The 20,588-nt window shown below is 41.7% G+C and overlaps 4 protein-coding genes across 4 annotated transcripts; 2 read left to right on the plus strand and 2 right to left on the minus strand.

Annotated features, from left to right (window-relative positions):
- Nucleotides 1-1,954: 1,954 nt before the first annotated feature.
- Nucleotides 1,955-4,268, minus strand: LOC132956356 (THAP domain-containing protein 5-like). Its single transcript, XM_061029757.1, has 3 exons — nucleotides 3,950-4,268; nucleotides 3,449-3,635; nucleotides 1,955-2,849 (listed from the first exon to the last, which is right to left on the minus strand). The coding sequence occupies exons 1-3, from the start codon at nucleotides 4,033-4,035 to the stop codon at nucleotides 2,091-2,093; spliced, it is 1,032 nt and encodes a 343-aa protein (XP_060885740.1). The 5' UTR covers nucleotides 4,036-4,268; the 3' UTR covers nucleotides 1,955-2,090.
- A 659-nt stretch (nucleotides 4,269-4,927) lies between these two features.
- LOC132956359 (dnaJ homolog subfamily B member 9-like) lies at nucleotides 4,928-6,763 on the plus strand. Its single transcript, XM_061029762.1, has 2 exons — nucleotides 4,928-5,191; nucleotides 5,423-6,763. The coding sequence occupies exons 1-2, from the start codon at nucleotides 4,975-4,977 to the stop codon at nucleotides 5,914-5,916; spliced, it is 711 nt and encodes a 236-aa protein (XP_060885745.1). The 5' UTR covers nucleotides 4,928-4,974; the 3' UTR covers nucleotides 5,917-6,763.
- Nucleotides 6,764-8,476: 1,713 nt separating this feature from the next.
- LOC132956610 (aldo-keto reductase family 1 member B1-like) lies at nucleotides 8,477-13,788 on the plus strand. The gene is made up of 10 exons (XM_061030153.1): nucleotides 8,477-8,637; nucleotides 8,961-9,128; nucleotides 10,797-10,913; nucleotides 11,161-11,238; nucleotides 11,976-12,098; nucleotides 12,184-12,290; nucleotides 12,750-12,831; nucleotides 13,093-13,176; nucleotides 13,425-13,507; nucleotides 13,641-13,788. The coding sequence occupies exons 1-10, from the start codon at nucleotides 8,572-8,574 to the stop codon at nucleotides 13,681-13,683; spliced, it is 951 nt and encodes a 316-aa protein (XP_060886136.1). The 5' UTR covers nucleotides 8,477-8,571; the 3' UTR covers nucleotides 13,684-13,788.
- A 928-nt stretch (nucleotides 13,789-14,716) lies between these two features.
- LOC132956357 (aldo-keto reductase family 1 member B1-like) lies at nucleotides 14,717-19,217 on the minus strand. Its single transcript, XM_061029759.1, has 10 exons — nucleotides 19,057-19,217; nucleotides 18,127-18,294; nucleotides 17,916-18,032; nucleotides 17,671-17,748; nucleotides 17,403-17,525; nucleotides 16,548-16,654; nucleotides 16,027-16,108; nucleotides 15,751-15,834; nucleotides 15,541-15,623; nucleotides 14,717-15,456 (listed from the first exon to the last, which is right to left on the minus strand). Exons 1-10 carry the CDS (start codon nucleotides 19,120-19,122, stop codon nucleotides 15,414-15,416), a joined length of 951 nt encoding a protein of 316 aa, XP_060885742.1. The 5' UTR covers nucleotides 19,123-19,217; the 3' UTR covers nucleotides 14,717-15,413.
- Nucleotides 19,218-20,588: the final 1,371 nt, after the last annotated feature.

The raw sequence follows: 20,588 nt of genomic DNA on the forward strand, positions 1-20,588 counted from the left end.
ATACTCATTTCAAGAATCAATTCTAATAAACCTTTCTAATACTACAGAGCCTCAATGAGGTCTTTTTCTCCCAGGGAAAAGTGTCATTTCGTAACCTTGCGACCATGTTAAGCAACAACCTGGACTCACCTGAAATTGCACTTCACAATCTTTCCACATGTGCATTCAATCTGTAATTACTTTTAAAAAAGAATATGTCACTCCTGCCCCCCCCCCCCCCCCCCCCCACCCCCCCCCCCCCCCCACCCCACACACACACACACACACACACACACACACACACACACACACACACACACACACACACACACACACACACACACACACACACACACACACACACACACACACACACACACACACACACACACACACACACACACACACACACACACACGAAAACTAAAAGATGTCAAATTAGAAGTCAGGTTTGCCACTGAAAGCAGGAAGCCCCTTATGCCAACACCATAAATGTATACAGCCTCTGAGCCTTATTAGTGTCTTTATGTAACACAGTGACATCATGCAGTGCTTAATGTAAAGCTCAGCAGGTGTTTCTCTCTTCCTGAGCATTGACATGCTGGTTTGAAAGTTAATTTTGTTGATGACACATTCCCATTTTAGCAAATCTGTGGGTTAAAAATACAATATCTTAACAAGGCAACAATCAAATAGGAATTGTGTGACCAGGCCTGCTACAGTGCAGAGACAGCCTATGGCACATTTCATTCTGGAAAGGCTGCTTCAAATAGGATTAGGTCTCTCATTTAGCCAAAATACTATGATCACTAATTCAGGGCCCAAGGGTAGAGAAGTGGGAGATAAATCCTGCTGCTGGTTCATGTTCATGCTGTTGTCAGACAACAGCTCTGCTGATTTAAAACAGTCAGCAGAGCTGAAGAAGACTCACCGACATATAGCCTTTGGAGGAGAACACATATCAGAGAAACATTTCCACAGAGCACTTCAAAATAAACCCATCGCAGAATTTTCTACAAAGCAGAACATTTTGAAGTCATGCTGGTGCTTTCAATCAAGCGCACAAGCCTCTGCTCACATGGACGTGATTGCTTCAGCGATTCCAGGATGCAGACGTGTGTGAATGGTGTTTTGATCAGTGGCATTGATTTGGTGTGCACTAACACATGTACCCCTGCTGTTAGTGTTGATCTCCAAACTGTCTCCATGGTGGAGAGGACGTCATGTGGTCCTAAATCAGAATGATGAGTGTTATTCTATGTTGATGTATTTGGTAGGAATGATATCTACAGCATGTCAGTCCTTCCTGGAGAGAACACCCCTTTATTGCCCTAAGGTTTATTCCATATTTCCCCTAGGTAACAAGGTAATATGCTATAGGATTGTCAGGCTCTAAAATTGCTCGACTCTTAATTAAAAACCTCAGAAGAAAATAATTATACCAGTTGTATTAAGATATTAGTTGAAAAAGATCCATCTGGAGTAGGGGCAGCACTTTCACAGCAGGGTGTTCAGGGGGTAAGAGACCCTGTGGTGTCACTGAAAAGTACAAGTGCAGTATGAAAAACAAGCAAGACTACGGCCATGACTCATGCAGTCCACGATGACAGGCAGCAAAGCACTCTTGCTGCTTCTCTTTATCAGCAACGTGTGTCATTAAAATGAGCTTTGATGCTCATCCAATGTAGATTAGGGCAGAAATAATGAAAAACAAATGGATACAATCATCAATATATTAATTAATTATCAAATGTGACATATGAAATGATCTGATACCCTCTGATGAGGATTCTGACGTCAAGGCGAGAAGTCGGGCACCTCATTCTTTTCCGAGTTGTTGTTCCGACTTGAGCATTGCATGATGCATGTTCATTTGCATTTTACAACTCAGAAACTCGTTTTTCCGACGTGTCCAACACCACAACAGTCCTACAGTGCCAACCATGGTATAAATTCTGGTACGGACAAATCATAATGCAGTACCATTTAGAGTTTAATAAGACACAATGTTTAGTTTCCTGTACAACATCAACGACCGAGTGACTCAATCGACTCCACAATTCAAATACAAAATCTCTTTTAAAGTTCTCATTTTGCAACTATTTTTAGATTCAGATCAACACAGATGATATGTAATCTTCCAAAACGTTCTGCCTCTCTTTAAAAACTGCGCCATCTTTCTTCAGGAGCGCGATCTCCGTCTCCAGAGCTCGGATTTTGTCCACGGTGCTCGCCTCCCTGCGATCCAGCTCTAAAATCTTTGCGTTCAAACTCATGATTCTACTCCAGAGCTGATCTTTGTCCGTGTCCGGTCTGCAGTACGCGTGCTCGTATAGGGAGACGTGCTCCCCCTCGACGGGTCCCCTCTCTTCTGAAAGGCACTCAGCCGGTTCTTCTTTGACCATTTCCACAGGAACAAAACTAAAAGTTTGACCCAGCGCTGCTTGGAGGGCGGCGGTGTCCATGTTTGCCTCTCCGTTTGGGAGAGGGCCTAATGTCTCACAGCACAACACAGTCACGGTTGAGTCAGTCTGATGTTCAAAATGGGACTCGTTGCAAAGGGACACTGCCAGGCAAGACACTGTTGAATTTCCACCATCATTTGGAATCAGACAAACAGCGGCCTGTACCTCCGAGAGATTTGAAGTACACGATGTACCGGTGTCTGGTACCGGAGGACGTTCATTTATTGACTCTGTGTGTTTGCCAAGAAGGTTGTTTGTCGTACTCGGCCGGACCTTTTTGGAAGTTCTGCTTAAAATGAGCGGCCTCTTGCTGACAGGAGAGTCAAAACCTGTTGCCTCGATGTCTAAAGTCCTGGGTTTCGGTGTGGGGCTTCTTTTAAAAGTGATGCATCTCTTCTCCTCTTCCTTAGATACAAGAAGAAAAAAAACGTATTTATTAAATTCGGATTTGCAGAAAACGTTAAGATAACACAACATAAAGACGAGTTGTTGGATTTGTTTGTTACTTGATTAAGACTATCACACTGTAATCTGTTTTTATATCATACTGTGTCAGCTCCGTCTGTTATCAGAATCCCTGATAATGTGCCTTAATGCAGTGGTTCCCAAAGTGGGGGTCGCGGAACACTGTTAGGGGGGTCGTGAGATTCCTTTCAAAAACATATAAAAATGGAAAATGGTTTAAAATTGGATATTTCACCCATTCATTTGAAAATACAGTAGGTAAAAAAAAAGTAGTTTCTTACAATAAATTACAAAAATAATATGATGGTGTTTGGGTTATTGTTTGCTGTTTTAATGCCAGTGTTTTGACCTAGTGCGTCAAATGTGGGGTCCCAAGTATCTATCACCGTCATAACGGGGGTCGCAAGCTGAAAAGTTTGGGAACCCCTGCCTTAATGTGTATTTGATTATTATTTTGATTATCCCCCCCCCCCCCCCCAGCTGTACATGATGTTGGAACTGTAAGGGGAGTAGAGAGATTAAATAAGACGGATACTTACATCCTCAGTGGAGGGAAATGTTGTCGGGATGGCCGTGTTCTTCAGGTAGCGGATGCCCCATCTAATGTCGAAGCAGTCCTCTGTGAAATGCTCGCTGCAAAGGTACTGATGTCGACTCGGGGTCCATTCCTCCCTCTTCATGTTGTGGACCCATTTCTGAAGCCTGGGCTTGTCTTGCAAGGGAAACCTTTGGATTTTAAAAGATGGAAATGTAACTGAAATTGAGACAGATCTAGATCACAATTGTGGAGTATCACTGTCACTTGTGAGTTGCATTATTTATAAAGTTATTATCACTACTCCACCCTCTTATAAACTGTCTTTCAGCCTCCCCATGACATGCATCTTAAAAACTGACATGCCCTAATGTGGGATTTCTTCCTACCCTTTTAACTACTGCTTTCTTTAACACAAGATACCAAGGAAAACTACAAAATAGCACATGCAGTTAAACTAAGCATATTCAGATACAGCACAAGGAGAAAAAAAAAGAAAACATACGGATAGAAGCTTATCCTCTTGTCTTCTTGTTTAGATGCAGCTCCGCCTCGGTTTCTGCATAATTTCACAGCGCAGTATCGGGGCATAGTTGAAGATAAAAATCACATGAAATCGATTTTAAAGACACAAGTTTGAGGCTAACATTTTTCAAAACACAGCCCCAGCTCGTAAATTGTCACTTCCGGGTTGTAATATCATGGCCGAGATGACGTTCAACCTCAATACTTATCAAGATCGTTCACGTACCATTTTGACTATTAAGTGATTTACAAAACTGTGAAGGAAATTACACGAAGGAGATTACGTACATGTGTTCTGACAGTATTCGTGTGATATCTATGTCACAATTTCCCAATAGTAATGTGGGAAAGGCAAAAAAAAAATGGATTTTCATGATTTATAACATTTTTAAGGACACGAGTACGATAACGGACGTACAAGAGGTTTTCATCTCGCTCAGCTTGTATCATCTTCGGACTCGCCAAATGTCTCCACGTGCGCAGTGTTACGACCAATCAGGACGAACTGCGTCACTGTGTTGCGAAGCGGACCAATAGGATTGCGAGTCGTGGTGTTACAGCTCAGGAATGCAGCTCATCAACAACTGCTAGCTTTCGCTTCGCGTCAGCTGGAACTGTTGGCGGCTGATAGAAGTATCCTCAGGCTGTTTGTCCACCCATCTCCAGGTAATGGCAACTTTCTTATACGAATTAACTATATTTGTCTTGAGTGATTATCTGCAACCGAGAGCAAATACCGAGGTTTCTTTACCAGCTTTAAAAGGTTAAGCTAATGTAAGTGACTCCCTTGTAAGACCAAAACAGTGAGTTGTCATTTTCTTTCTTCTGTGTAGAAACAAGCTAGTTAGTATCGTTTAACCTTTCATTCTAGTTGTTCTTTCTTAAGAGAAGACCTGAATCTTGAATTTAAAATACTTCCTGAGTTTCAGACGTGTGTGAAACGTCGTAAACTGAGCTGTCAACCTTGCTCTCTTCACAGCACTCAGAGGTGTGAAAACCAACAGTATGGCCACGGCTCAGTCCATGTTGCTGCTTGCGGTTAACATCCTGCTGATCTCCGAGTTCATCCTCGCCAAGAGGGACTACTACGAGCTGCTGGGAGTGCCGAGAGACGCCACAGAGCGCCAGGTGAAGAAGGCCTTCCATAAGCTGGCTCTGAAGTACCACCCTGACAGAAACAAGGACCCAGACGCAGAGGCAAAGTTTAGGGAAATAGCAGAAGGTGAGTGAGTCATTGCATGATGTTAGGTAATGCTCTTGTAACCATAGACATACCTACAGACTAGTCTGTGGTATTTCAAACAAACCCTGGGTTATTTTCAGCATGACACAAATTTAAACATCTACATGTTTTGCAATTATTAGTCACTATATCAGCACATTTCTCAAGGCGTCTGAGTGCTCGCACCATAGCAACCAGCACACAGTGATGTAATGTGTCTTTCTCCACCAGCTTATGAGACGTTATCAGATGATAAGAGGAGGCGAGAGTACGACCAGTTCGGCCACGGCCCGTCACCAGGGGAGGGCCGCGGAGGAGGAGGAGGAGCAGGCAGCGGCGGCAGCGACTACAACTTCAAACAGCACTACCAGACCTTCAACTTCGACGACATCTTCAAAGACTTTGACCATTTTGGTCACCAACATAGACACCACCAACACCACTTTCACTCCCAATCCCCAAACCAAGCCCACCAAAAGAAACACTTCGACAGCCCCTTCCAGGCCCATGAAGAGGCCATGAACAAACACAAGAGGCAGTTCCAGCAGGGGGCATTTGGCGGTGGAGTATTTGACGACATGTTCGAGGACCTGGAGAAGATGTTCACCTTTAACGCGCACAGTTCGCGCGCCGAGAGTAGATTTCAGAGCACGGGGAAGCAGCACTGCAGGACAGTGACTCAGCGCAGGGGAAACATGGTGACCACCTTCACCGACTGCTCCTGAGGCGGACAGAAAACGCGATGCTCTCGGGACACTGCTGGGTTTTAAGTCGTGGTTTTGGAATTGAATGCTAATTTATCACTCGGTGGAATAGAGAATTGTTTTGCGTGGCTTTTGTTGTATTGTTTATGTAATCTCCTCTCAGAACAAATGTCCAAGCGGGCCTGTTTAATGGCCGCTTCCAAGCAATAACACACGCATCATTGCTAATAGCACAATATATTATATACCTCTTTGTCATGTCGTTTTCCAGGTTCATTTTTTAAATTGGTACAATCTATAAGACTCAGGTATGGCCTTACGATATCAGACAAGGCAATATGATTTATTAAACACACCACAGATGTGAAACATTCATTCTGTAGTTAGGCCATACTCGTGCTCTCTACAGGATCAACCATTCCCTTTTGCTTGGCATAGTTTACTCTGTAACTGCATATTCTCCCTCTTGTTTTAGAAATAAGCTTAAAGATTAGCAAAAAGTTGTGCAAGTTGGCAATTATCAACTGTTACCTCATTTAAAGTCTCTTCCTGCAGTTGGACGCATTGACATCTTTCTCATGACAAAGGCTGGCTAAGTTTTGTTTTGACGGCAAAACGAAGAACATGTGTGAACTGCCAGCCAAAGCAGAAGTTTCCTGAACTGATTTTAAAGTGCAATATTCAGCACCTGTGCTCTTCATGTTGCCTTCTTTCATAGACAGTGTTGTATTTATGTCATTGTCTAATATCTGCACTTTGTATTGTGTGTGTGTGTGTGTGTGTGTGTGTGTGTGTGCGCGCCCTTAGTGGCCTGAATGTTGACTGATTGAAAAAATGTTTTGAAAATGAATAAAAACTATGAAGCGCACATTTCTACTTTTCTGTCTTACCTGGACAGTATGCCAAAAAACGCTGCAACGTACAATCAAAAAAAAAAAAAAAGACTACTTTGAACCCTTAAATGCTCCTTTTTTTTTTTTTTTTTAAAAGATGGTGTTAAGCTTTTGTTCGGGTGAATCACAGCATATGTTTCTGAGAAGTATCTGACCCTCATGTTCGCAAATGTTCTCACCTTTACAATACAGCCCACTGTTATTCCAGTAGAGGGCGCCCTTTTCACAAGCTAGAGAGGCAGGGCAGGGTTGAGCATCGGATTTATGTATAGAGGTGGTGATGAAAAGGGCAGTAACTGAAGTCATTGTCCGGTAAAAACATTAAAAATGTGTTATATCTCAACGAGAGAACTGTTATATCTTATATTTAAAAACAGTAAAAAAAAAAAAAAAAAAAGGCTAGTTTTGCTGGAGCTTTTTGACCTGTTCTGTCACCCTTCATGCTCCTTGGTAGTTGGTGAGGTTGTGCCAGAAAGTCATCTGCTTCTTCTAAATAGTAAAAAAGAGAAAGTTATTAGGAAGCTACGTGCTTCATACTGTCTTCAGATTAATCTATAGAATAAATGTGATCTGATAACACCCTACTTTTTTTTTTTTTCCTCTCAGCTTCACAATCTGAAACACTGAACATGTTGAGTGGTTGACTTCTACACGTTGGAATAGAAAAGTAACTAGAGAGGTAACTGTTTTATAAATGTCTAATATTCGTCTCAACTGCTCTTAAAAAAATATAGCCAACTTGTAAACAGCTACAACTTATTTTTGTCTCGAGGATGTGAACCCACGAGCATTTAAGTTAATCTGCAATTAGCCCATCACTGTACATGGTGAAATGGTGCAGTGATATAAATACACGAGGACGACAGGCCTAATCAATCTTGTTCTACACAAGATAAGACAATGATTAAGTGATTCCCACTTTTGTCCTAAAAGTATTTTCTTCTCAACTTGAGGGGATATCCTGATAAATTAGTTATCCGAGGGAAAGGTTCACACAATCACTACTCTCATTTTCAGCTGCCGAGACCCTCACCCACGCATTCATCACCTCCAGACTAGACTACTGCAACAGTCTCCTCTACGGACCACCATCAAATTCACTGAAGAAACTTCAACACAGAACTCTGCTGCTCGCCTCCTCACACACTCCTGCACCAGACACCACATCACCCCCGTCCTTCATAACCTCCACTGGCTCCCCATCCCCCAGCGTATCAACTTTAAACTCCTCATCCTACAATACAAAGCCCTTCACAACCTGGCTCCCCCCAACCTGTCTGAGATCCTTCACCCGCACACTCAGGTCTGCGGATGCAAACCTGTTTCTTTGCATGCCAATCACAAGATTTTCATCAAAACTTATATAAAATACATATTTAAAAGGCCCTTGACCAAAACATTTTCTGCAAATGGTTGTTAGGCTGTAGCTACAGCACATTATCTTAAGTCAATCTTGCGTCAGGAACTTCAACTGTTTTTTTTTTTTTTACAAACCCTATGCGAAGATTTCACGCTATTGGGCGTCACATTTGGCATTCGATTCAGTCACAATGTTTTTGCTGAGTCATGCCTCCTCAGCAGCCTCTTGTGTCTGTCAACAGAGTAATGTTTTGTGAGAGTCAGACATGACTAATCAAACCCAGGCACATTTGCTCTCTGCCCCTGCAGCAACCCCACCTCCCTCCCTCACTCACTTCAAATGAGAGGCGGCCACCTCTACCTCAGTCTGTCCGCTCTTACAACCGCTTGTTGATCCTGCAAGAACTGCAACACAAGACCCAACATGATCCCTACAGTTACTCTCAATAATGGAGACAAGATGCCCATTGTGGGTCTGGGAACATGGAGGGTAAGGCTGAACATTTCCTTCTTGATGAAAGTATTGACATTTTCTGTTGGTATGTTTTTACAAACATGTGGTTCCCATTTTTTTTGTAACTAATATCATTAGAAGTTACAAGTTTTTCATGTTATGAGGTTTCCGGACCTGCAAAATAGAGTAACTAAAATATTTGTACACATCAGAAGCGTAAACATTACCCTTGTAAAGCTTCTCATTTGACTGAAAAGCAACATTTTTGTAGTAGTTTTCGAAGAATGATACTATTCGTTGATGTTGATGCTTATTTGTATCTGCAACGTCCTTATGTTTGTGTCCCTCTCTCTTCATAGGCTGGGCCAGGAAAGGTCTCAGAGGCTGTTCAGGTGGCAATAAGTGAAGGTTACCGGCACTTTGATGGTGCTTACATTTACCAGAATGAAGGAGAGGTTGCAGCTGGACTTTCTGCCATGATTGACCAAGGAGTTGTAAAACGGGAGGATCTGTTCATCGTCAGCAAGGTACAGTTCACAGCAAAGCTCACAGGCGATCAGAGATGCTTCCATACTGATACACCTCTGAGTGCAGGCCGGCCACACACGCACACTCAAAATAACAATAACTTAACGACAAATAAATCCTTCAAGCCATTATCAAACGTCCTCTGAAGACAAAAAAAAAAAAACCAGGAGACGTTAGCCGACACAGAGGAAAAACCCAACTCTTCTCACAGCCTTCTCCTCTGTAGTGAGGCAAATCAACCACCTTTTATAAAACCCTGTTACCTGTCCTCATGGGCCAATCAGAGAGGAGCTCTGTAATCAGTGCCACATTGACTTCAGGTTACATCAATCTCACCTCCCACGGAGCGAATGAGACGCAAGCATGATTGAACAAAGGAAAATACTGACTCATACTGCCAGCATACATAAACGTAAAAACTTTCTCTTCTCTTTAACTTTAAACTAAAAAAAAAGTTTAATTCATCAATAGGTTTATCCAAATTTATTCAAGCATATTTTGACATTAACATTGATATATGAGCGAGAGCAATGTGCACCTTCCTCCCAGCCTAAACATCAACATATATCGATGAGATCCTACGGTTTAGCAGGGGAGACAGTGGGCTCCATGGAAGATTACTACTACGAAGAAAACTCACAAAAATCCGGTCATTTTGATCTGTTAGTAATTTGGAAACAGGAATTCCTGCATTTATTTAATCCCAGTTAGATTTCTGAAATTCACTGTACTCTGGTTTTACACAAGAACAAACTCCAGCTGATCCAAAATGCCACATCCAGATTCTTAACCAGGTCCAACAATACAGCACACATCACACCGGTTTTAAAATCACTTCCCTTTTCTCCCAGTCTGTTTTAGAATTGATTTTAAAAACTCTTGTGATCACTTTTAAAGCTTGTGGGTCGGCTCCAGATTATATTGCTGAACTCCTGACCCCCCTACGAGCCTCCATGACACCTGAGATCCTCTGGTTGGTCATTACTTACTATTCCTAGGACCAACCTTAAAACTAAAAGTGACAGAACCAAGGCTGAATAACTCAGTTTAAAACAACAGAAATTAGTTTCTACAAGACAGAAATGTGCTCTGGGACAGCTTTACATTTTTAACGTCTTTTTGTCAGCTGATCAGGAAGATGACAGAGTGAATTCATCGCACATGCCTGGAAGTAAAGTGTCCTTTTACAAAGACATTAGAGGTGGGAAAAAAACAGTATTTTATGTGAAAATAGAGATTCTTATCTTCACTCCCTGCTAAGTGGTAGCTCTTTAACTCAGTAGAATGTCAAATGAAGCAGCAAGAAATCCAGCAAGTCTCACAGATGACTGGAGTAGATCATGAAGTATGTACTAATTCAAAAATAGATGGGTCCATGAATCCAGAATTGTTTTGAACAGAAAGTAGATTCTGATTCGAATCGTGACCCCAAGAATTAAAACCGATTTCAATCGTAAGACACCCAAAGATTCCCAACCCAACAGCATACTACTACTTTTTCCATTCAACAAGCACATACATGGCTAAGTTGATCTAGGTGAGAATGTATCGTTTGACATACTACTGCTACAGATTCCAACTCAGAATACTAGTATTCCCAGGATTGGACCCAGATAAATAATAGACACGTTCAATGTATCACACATGTCCCTGTTTCTTTCACATAGTTGTGGTGCACCTTCCATATTCCCTCTCTGGTGAAGGGAGCCTGTGAGAAGACGCTCAGTGACCTGAAACTGGACTACTTGGACCTGTACCTCATGCATTCCCCGATAGGAATGAAGGTTTGGATATCACTGTTCTGTCCTGGCTTTAAAAAAAAAAAACATCCTGCCTGTTATTTATTAACCAACAGCATCAAGAACTGTGGTCAGGCTCAACCTTTAGCAAACTGCCACACACAACTTGACATTAGAGATTTATGCAACAGTAACAAGCATGGCCTTTAAGCGGTGTCATTTAATCAGCAAAAGTGTTTTTACTGTTACACATATGATACGCTAATGATTCTTTTTATCTTTGCCATTTCAGCCAGGGGAGGAACTTTTCCCATTGGACGAGAACAACAAGGTCATTTCTGATGACAGCGACTTCTTGGACACTTGGGAGGTAATTTAAAGTTGTTCTGATACCAATATCAATTTTCAAGATCGATCCTGTACAGCCTCAAAAGCATTGTGTATCCAGAGCACGATAGTACATTTACCTTTCACATTAGGAAACAACCACGGTGAAGTGCTATCAGAGAACTTCATGCGGCCAAGGCTAACAAAAAGTCTACAAAACAGTTTTTCTAACTCACTTCTTAGAGCTTTACCTTTTACATTTTTGGTTAAAGACAAAATAACAAAATAAAAATAGGGGTTCTTGTAAAAAAAAAAAAAAAAAAAACCAGGATTTCCACAAAACTTTTTGGCTGACAGCATTTCAGGAGGGGCTGCTAGCCGAGCTGCAGCTAACGTTTGCTTAGCTTCTTTTTTATCTGCTTACATTGCTTCTAGGTTTGGATTCCTTCAGTGTTCTGAGCCAGGCAATGCCACAATTATAGCAACCACAACATGTTAATACAGGGTTGGAATTGTTCAGCTGTTGAAATGATAATGTGTATATTTTTATGTAGCATTAGTATCAGAGGGAAATATAAAATAAATAAATATAGATACTTTATATCTGCCAATACAAAGTATGTTTATGAAAATGAACGCGTTATCAGGAAGGAAAATAAAGAGTGCACTTATAATCTACAAAGCAAAGCGAGTTGCCTGGATTTTTTATTGAACGCAGTAGGAACATATCATTTGTATGTAAACAGTATGAATCACTAACAGTGATAATGTGTTTCAAAGGCTATGGAAAAGTTGGTAGATGCTGGATTAGTTAAGGCCATCGGCGTCTCCAACTTCAACAAAGACCAGATTGAAGCCATACTCAATAAGCCAGGTCTCAAGTACAAGCCCGCCACCAACCAGGTATACAACAAGATTGTCATCACGACAAACTAATGTAGAAAGAGGAGAATAAAAGCTAAAGCATTTTGATTGTTTTCCCCTTCAGGTTGAATGCCATCCATACCTGACTCAAGACAAGCTGATCAACTACTGTCACTCAAAAGGCATCTCAGTGACAGCATACAGCCCGCTGGGCTCACCTGACAGACCCTGGTAAGGGGCGAGGCCATTTAAAAAAAAAGTCCAAACTCAAATCAATGAACAATATCCAGGCCTAGCTGTGCCTTTTATCCAGGTGAGACAGAATAGTGTGTAGGGCCAGTGAGATGGCATCGTCTGTGGATCGGTTTGCACACTATGTCACCTTACAAGGGTCCAGAGAGGGTAGGAGGCTGGTTTTGACAGGATCCCTGAATCATCTCTTAAAGCATTTTAGGATGACAGATGTCAGATCCACTGGACAATAGTTGTTCAGAAAGGATATAGTTGACAGTTGCTGCGACAGCTTTGCTTGAGAGAGATGATGAAGATGTCTGTGAGGACAGGTGCGAGCTGGGCAGCACAGTCTTTTAACGGGGTGTTACCAGGTCCTGCAGGGTGGGGGGGGGGGGGTTCCCTTGAATGTGGTTCAGTGATTCTATGTCATCATTCTATTGTGCTTATACAAAAAAGGGCTTCCTCTGATGATCCCATCCTGCTGGAGGAACCTGAGATCAAGGCCATCGCCAAGAAATACAACAAGTCCCCAGCACAGGTAAGAGAGAAAATGACATTGACCTAATGTTTATCTTTGCCTTATCCTTCATCTTTGAAAAATAAGGCATAAAGCTACTCGGGGAAAGGCCGTTAGGGAATTTGATTGCTAGTCCAGGTAGTCGCACACTCGCAAGAACCTTTAAAATAGTAGTCAGTTCAGAGTTATCCACTCTTAGAACTTGAAAAGTCGGAAAAGGAAAAGTAAAACTATTTGAAAGAATGCCTTAATGCTTAGTTTGAACTCAAGATTTGTTTTCAGGTTCTCATCAGGTTTCACATTCAGAGGAACGTGATCGTCATTGCTAAGTCAGTGACGCCCCATCGAATCAAGGAAAACATACAGGTATAGTAATCATTAAGCTGAACAACCTGATTGGTTTTGATGTGTAGAACACATTTTCAAGGGATGGCTAAGCTCTTACAAGCTTGAGTCTGTTTTATATCAAGGAGTTCTGACTACATGCTTTATGTTTCCATTGCTACATCAGTTATCCTTTGTAAGAATCTGATTAGTTGGGTTTCTGTCCAGAGCCCTCAAGGCAGATTGTGTGGTGTTCCTTAAGCTCTCACTTGCTGTTCTCTTCCTTTCAGCTGTTTGACTTTGAGCTGAGCGAAGACGACATGAACAGCATGTTGAGCTTGAACAGGAACTGGAGAGGATTCAGAATTGAGACGTGAGTACACAGGAAGACAAAGGGGGGGTGGGGGGGGGGACAACTTTACACTTCGTACAGGCAGCATTACTGAAGCTGTTTCCTTTAAGATCTAAACTTAAGTAATGATTGTCTCCTCTTCTGTTTCTAACAGGGCTTCAGAACACAAAGACTACCCCCTGAATACAGAATACTAACTCATCAGACAACATGCTGCATCAATGACACTAAGCTTGTACTGTAACATTTTCAGATAATGGTAATGGTACTGTCTAACTCAGCAAACAGGATGCATTTCTGTATGTTTTCAATAAATGATTGCACACTGTGAAGCACTTTTTTTTTTTTTTAACCTGTATTGAAAAGTGCTATACAAATAAAATGTTATTATAAAGCACATTGAACTGCCTCAGTTATCAACACAATCTATGATAACTAGGGCTGAGGAAAAAAAAACATTCTTCACTGCATTGCAATATATTTTTCCCCATTTCAATATCGATTCAGAAAATCCTGAAATCAATTATTTCCGTTGTAATGAAGGCAATTCCAGCTGTCATTGGGTGAGAGGCGGACAACAACCTGAACTGTTCACCAGTCAATCACAGGGCTGACATACAGAGACAGACAACCAGCCACACTCACATTCACACCTACGAGCAATTTCAGAGTCACCAATTTACCTAACGTGCATGTCTTTGGATTGTGGGAGGGAGCCGGAGCACCAGGAGAGAACACACAACTTCCACACAGAGAGACTGCTGTCCGACAGGGATTTGAACCAGGAACTTTCTCACTGTGCGGCAACAGCGCTAACCACTGCACCACCGTGCAGCCTTGAGATTGAATCATGACCTAAGTTATCAAAATCGAATTGCAAAATTCTTGAAAATAGCCAGCCCTTATGGTAACCATGTAGTTAAATACAGTATTGCAAAGTGCTCTACAATATACAGTAACTGTTTGATCTCACCATTTAACCTACCTTTTACACCCTAACAGGGATATTCAAAAGCTCAACTTTATTCCCCTAATTACAATTAAAACACAACGCAGTATAATAATAATAATAATAAACTTGACCTTTATACTCAAGTGTGTGCATATGTCACATTGGCCCATATGAACGCTGCTGCAGCTCGTTCTTTATTAGATTTTCTTCAAAACTCGACTTGTTTTTGTTCACTTTAACACATTTCTGGGAGGCTTGCACAAAGACGCAAAGAGATGTAATTTCCCCACAAGACTTTATTTCAGTGTTTGGAAAAACAGCCCAACCAGGAAGTGAAAGGAGGGATTTTGTAAGAGTCTAAACACACATGATTTTAAAGTGTCACATGTGACTCACAAGTAACACAGGGAAGTGCTTTAAGTCATCGTTGTCGAGGCAACATGTTTTTGTAACAGAGATGATTTAGTGCTTTTTATTTTGCAGTTTTTGCAGTCAAGAGACAAATGGAAACCAGGTTACCAAGTGAAAGTGTAGGAATAACATAAAGCTACATGAGAAGAGCTCTTATGATGTATCTTAAGGCAAATGCATGTAAAACAAGCGCTGATGAAATCTTCAGTTTGGATACATCAGAATGTACTGTACGTACTTTTGTCAGTTTTCAAGTCAAACCTCAAATAAAATATAAAAATGGAGTGATTGTATGCTAAGAATCAACCCTGAATGATTACTCACTTAATAATACATAATGGCCTTAGATTGGATCAGTGAGCGTCTCTTATTTGATGTAAAACTCATTTTGGTGTGTTTGGAGGAAGTATTGGTAAGTTAAACAAGTAACAGGTCATTGAAAGTCAGCCACAAGGCTACACTTCTTTTGCAAACCACTCAAAAGAAGAGCAAAGCGACTCTTAGAGAAGTTGGAGAGGCGAACTCCTGAATGGTGATCCTGTGGAAAATCTGCATTTCTCCACTTCAGAACTCAGCATTAAACGGGTAGTCCTTGTGCTTTGTGCTCCTGCAGTGGAAAGAAAAGAAGGACATTTCAGGAACAAAGTTGTCGAACAATCTGAGAAATCGGTTGAACAACAAACTAACTCACCATTGCATGGGACAGACTCTCCAGTTCCTGTTAAATCCTAATATGGTCTTCATTTCCTCCTCAGATAGTTTAAAGTCAAACACCTGCATTGATTTAAGAAAGGAGAAGTAAAATAAAGGTTTTCATGAACGAGCAAAATAGTGTGCGTGAGTGAGGCAGGGTTGAGGGCTAAATCCTTGAAAATATGCGAACTATTTCTCAGCTCATTACCTGGAAATTCTCCTGAATGCGGTGAGGTGTGACCGACTTGGGGATCACGATCACGTTTCTCTGGACGTGGAAGCGGATCAGGACCTGGCAGAGAAAAGAGAACAACATGTGAGCATCACCAGAGGTCATGACACAGAGTGGAATAACAGTCAGCAGTAAGCCAGTGGTATTCCAATCATCCACTGTTTGATGCCTACTATATTACGAGAAAAAAAAAAGAGACACGGCCATGTTTTTATGTACACATTAAGGTCCCAGCCTGTGTGGGAGCTTTACCTGAGCAGGTGTCTTCTTGTGCGTCTCAGCAATGGCTTTGATGTTGGGATCTTCCAGCAGTGAGGGGTCTTCAGGTTTAGCCCTGAAATTCAATTGCACCATCCAGTAGGATTTATATTAAGACACTCATACTGATATTGCATTAGTTTGCTGACAGTCAAAGGTAAACACGATCACAGGAATGCTTCAGGAGAGGAACAACAAAGCTAACTTAACCACAATCGGGCGTTGCTGTGGCAACATCTATAAGTGTCGATTTGTAATAATCAGACTCAGAAGACACCATCATTGAAAAATGACAACCGAACCAAACAGAAAAAGTGATGACTCAATGACTATCATATCAAGTCACAGACACACTACATAGATAAAGAGGAACAGCAGTCACAAGTTGAAACTAACCCAAAAAGTTGAAGACATATATAATCATGTTAGGTAACACTGAATCAGCATTCAACAAAATATGACCCACTTTAGAGTACACAAAACATCCTTTCCCATGTTATGTGAAATCAACTGACCAGGGTCTGTCAGGGGAGCCCAGGGGGCTGTAAGCCGTCACCGAGATGCCCTGAGAGTGGCAGAAGTCGATCAGCTTCTCTTGGGTCAGGTATGGATGACACTCGACCTGACGGGACGAGCAAACAACACTCTTGAGATGCAGAAACCAGGGATGTGTTGAACAATACACGGTGATTGTACTTCGCTCATTTAACTATACAGATTTTGAAGTTTGTACTAAAATAACTTATTTGATATGTATCTTGCGTTAATGTAAAAAAAAAAAAAAATTGCCGACTTCAGCAAATTTTACGTTTTTCTTTGTTTGATCGGACAAAAATAAATAAAAAAATAGGCAGATAATAATTTTTAAGGAACATTTTTCAGTCGTCCTCAATAAATCAGGATCCTTTGTCTGCGTTTGGTGTGTGTGGTGACAAAGAAGTAAAGGATAATGCTGCTGTAATCGAGTAGACCCAACTAAATCAGACACTGATGAGGAACAATTGTTCTGACAAACAGCAAAAACAGAAGGTCACCTCCTCTTATTGGTCTGGCCTGAGGGGGGAACTCATGTGGCCCATGTTGATTTAATAAAGACATTTATTTCTGGGACCTGATGGGAGGAGACACATAATGCTTTTAAGGCCTCTTGCCCTTCAGTAACTGCAAGTGGCTCTGTTTTCCTGCTGCTCAGTAGCCTCGGCTGAAAATGCTGCGTTTCAACATACACAGCAGCAGCATCATGTATGTATGTTGAAACAGCAGCTGGCTCCAATTGTCATCCGGGAAATCTGTTTGTTGTATGAATGTGTATGAAGTATCGACTGACTGTGAGGCAACTTCTCTTTGTTAAATAGAGTCTTAGAGCGTACCTGGTTGTTGGCAGGTTTGTATTTGAGCCCTGGCTTGTTGAGGATAGTTTCAATCTGTGCCTTGTTGAAGTTGGACACCCCGATAGCTTTGACCAAACCTGCATCCACCAGCTCCTCCATTCCCTGAAAAAATAGACAGAAAGAAAATCAAAACAAACGACAACAAACAAAACACCACAACTTAACCCCCATGCCATTAAAGTCAGGTCATCATATTTTAGTTTAACTTCTCCTGTCACAATGCCTCCGCTGGTTCACATTGACTCACCTCCCATGTCTCCAGGAAGGAAGTCTCATCACTGATTGTCTCTCCTGCGCTATCCAGAGGGAACTGCTCACTGCCAGCCTACAACATAACACAGTTTAAACACATTACAGTACATAACAGTGTGGAGGCTGACTACTGTGTGATCATAAAAATATCATACACATCGTCTCACGTACACACAGACAGATACCATCTCAACTGTATGCACCTTTGACACACTGCAGACAAGAAAAGGGTGTGCCCACCTTGAATCCCATGGGCCAGTGCACTAGATAGAGGTCTAGATAGTCCAGTTTAAGATCACTTAGGGTCTTCTCGCAGGCTTGTCTCACCAGGGATTTTCCATGAAAAGTGCACCACAGCTACGACAGAAGGGAGGGGGGGGGGATAATCAGTTCAAACTCCAATATGTCAAGAAATAATGACAAGGGCTTGCATGTTTTACCCTCAACTCACCTTGCTAACCATGAAAAGATCTTCCCTCTTGACCACGCCATCCTTGACCATGGCTTGGACCCCCTCTCCAACCTCTGTCTCGTTCTGGTAGACGAACGCTCCATCAATGTGCCTGTAGCCGGCTGAGATGGCGGCTTTCACGGCCTCTGTGACCTTCCCTTCGGTCGACTGACACACAGTGGTGGTAGGTTAGTGTAGTACAGGGGTGGGCAACCGGCGGCCCCCCCATCAACCCTAAACTTTGGCCCTCAGGTCAATTTTGACACATCAATTAATTGGAAACATGAAGAAAACACGACGAAATCTGCCATGAAATCATGAAAATCTGAAATATGTACATAATAATATTTGACAACTGGTGTATGTTAAGATAAATTTGAGACATAATTGACCGTAATTGTTTTTGTACACTACAATTTGGCCCCTCTGACAGTGAGAACTAAATGAATGTGGCTCCTTGCTGTGACCAAAGTTGCCCATCCCAGGTGTCGTACATAACATGGGTAACTTCACTTCACTTCACCTCGCTATAATTACAACAAATGTTGTTGTTTTTTCCAGTCAAAAATGATCATCATACTACAATAGTATGTGTACAGACCGAGACACTCCATGTACAGGCTGACACGTTTAGCATGGATTAACTTAAAACCACAATCTCAGATTATATATTATTATATTTTAGCATTACTACACGAGTTAGTGTATGTAAAATCGAATTACTTGGTCGAAGTTTACTAATGTACACTGTGGCCTTTCATAACACTCCGCAGAAAATAACAGTGTTCTTCAAATCGTGAACTTATCACATGTTTCGTTTACGTAACAGTCTACGTAGGCTTTCTGCTGGCACGCTCAGCAAACTGTAGCTTACCTAACAAGTTAACTATTAACTGCATAGGACGACGTAAGGAATGGCAATAAACTCACCTTCCATGTCCCCAGTCCCACAATGGGACATTGGGCACCGGTGTTGAGCTTCACTGTTGTTGCCATTTTTTTCCCCAAAAGACGTCGAGTCGAGCAGAGAGCAGAGCCACAGTGAAGAGAGCGCTGGGATCGTCGATCGATTAATGATGCCTATTAATTCATCTGAGTCTACTGAGGCCACACACACACACACACACACACACACACACACACACTCCCGTCAATCTGGTTTTATTTGGCAGCGTCTATTCTTTCCAAACTCATCGACACAGTTTCAGGCTGCAACAGTCCTAGGCACACACTTCTATTTGTGGATATTAACAATATCAAAGTCAGATTCTGAATGACGTTTAACTGCATTGTCAAAGTATATGATTTATTCAACTCCTGCATTCAAAGTCGTACTTAAGTTAAATAATAGTTAGTGCATCTAATTGTGCCTAACTTTAGGTAGAACTGGATGGACCATGACATGACATGCCGTTTACATTTTACAACATAAAGAAAAATTGTGTTGCCTTTTCGCCACTAGAGGGCAGCATCACCACACTTACCAAGCACGCGGACCCTTCTCTGCCAATCACTCATCTGAGGCTCCGGAGTAAAAAATAATCTTCCATACATTAGCTAATATGTCCAGTAATAATAACAGTGACCAAAATGATTGATCAGTGCTTTTCATTTAACTTAAGGCACAAATCCAATCTTGAATTTAAATAAATCCGGATAATATATGGTCTTAAAACAAGCCTTGGGTATATTAATTGTCCAGCATGTGTCATATATTGTATGAAATAATGTTCTTTTTAATTACCCTCTATTATTTTTATTACTACTACTACTACTACTACCTCATGGCAGTATGCACCATCCTGAATGTGCACACACACACACACACACACACACACACACACACACACACACACACACACACAGACACACACACACACACACACAGACTAGCTTTAAACCCCAAGAGAAAGCTGAAAGGGGGGGAACAAATACAAGGTGTCTTTTTCTTTGTCAGAATCAGATAAAACCTCACAGACCTTTAACTGAGCCATTCAACACTCTGAGCAGCAGATAAGAGACAGAGAATAGAAGCGATGTAAAAAAAAAAAAAAAAAAAAAAAAACACACAAAGGGAAAAAAAAGTTATGGGAGCTGGCAGCCACTGTGTACCTCACAATGGCTCTCGCTAAAGTTTGTGTCTCTTCTGATCTTCTCCCAGCTGGACGTCTGCTTTTCAGGCCCCTGTCTCCTCTGATCTAACTTCAGACACTGAAGGGGCCTTTGCCAGCCTGAAAATCTGTCAAAGTAGCCCAGGAATCAAACACCGTCGCATGCTGTCATGATCAAAGAACCACAGGTAAACCAGACGAAGACACAGGTACATACAATGTGGTCTAAAAGAGGGGGGAAAGTTTTCATTTCAGAGGCTGTTATTCGGCATCTGCGGGCAGATAGATACATTTCCCCGCTTGGAGTGCAACGATTAGAATAAGAGAAGAGAGAGAGAGAGAAAAAAAAAA

The sequence above is a fragment of the Labrus mixtus genome, chromosome 22 (genome assembly GCF_963584025.1).
Source record: "Labrus mixtus chromosome 22, fLabMix1.1, whole genome shotgun sequence".
NCBI lineage: Eukaryota > Metazoa > Chordata > Actinopteri > Labriformes > Labridae > Labrus > Labrus mixtus.

Excerpts from the sequence above, each read along its gene's own strand:
- LOC132956356 (XM_061029757.1), bottom strand. The coding sequence starts at position 4,035 with ATGCCCCGATACTGCGCTGTGAAATTATGCAGAAACCGAGGCGGAGCT. Across the intron at positions 3,636-3,949 it reads AAGAGGATAAGCTTCTATCC|GTTTCCCTTGCAAGACAAGC; the intron begins GTATGTTTTCTT and ends TAAAATCCAAAG. Across the intron at positions 2,850-3,448 it reads CATTTCCCTCCACTGAGGAT|GAAGAGGAGAAGAGATGCAT; the intron begins GTAAGTATCCGT and ends CTTGTATCTAAG.
- LOC132956359 (XM_061029762.1), top strand. The coding sequence starts at position 4,975 with ATGGCCACGGCTCAGTCCATGTTGCTGCTTGCGGTTAACATCCTGCTG. Across the intron at positions 5,192-5,422 it reads GTTTAGGGAAATAGCAGAAG|CTTATGAGACGTTATCAGAT; the intron begins GTGAGTGAGTCA and ends TTTCTCCACCAG.
- LOC132956610 (XM_061030153.1), top strand. The coding sequence starts at position 8,572 with ATGATCCCTACAGTTACTCTCAATAATGGAGACAAGATGCCCATTGTG. Across the intron at positions 8,638-8,960 it reads TGGGTCTGGGAACATGGAGG|GCTGGGCCAGGAAAGGTCTC; the intron begins GTAAGGCTGAAC and ends CTCTCTTCATAG. Across the intron at positions 10,914-11,160 it reads ATTCCCCGATAGGAATGAAG|CCAGGGGAGGAACTTTTCCC; the intron begins GTTTGGATATCA and ends TTGCCATTTCAG.
- LOC132956357 (XM_061029759.1), bottom strand. The coding sequence starts at position 19,122 with ATGGCAACAACAGTGAAGCTCAACACCGGTGCCCAATGTCCCATTGTG. Across the intron at positions 17,749-17,915 it reads ACTGGCCCATGGGATTCAAG|GCTGGCAGTGAGCAGTTCCC; the intron begins GTGGGCACACCC and ends GTTATGTTGTAG. Across the intron at positions 17,526-17,670 it reads CCTTCCTGGAGACATGGGAG|GGAATGGAGGAGCTGGTGGA; the intron begins GTGAGTCAATGT and ends CTATTTTTTCAG.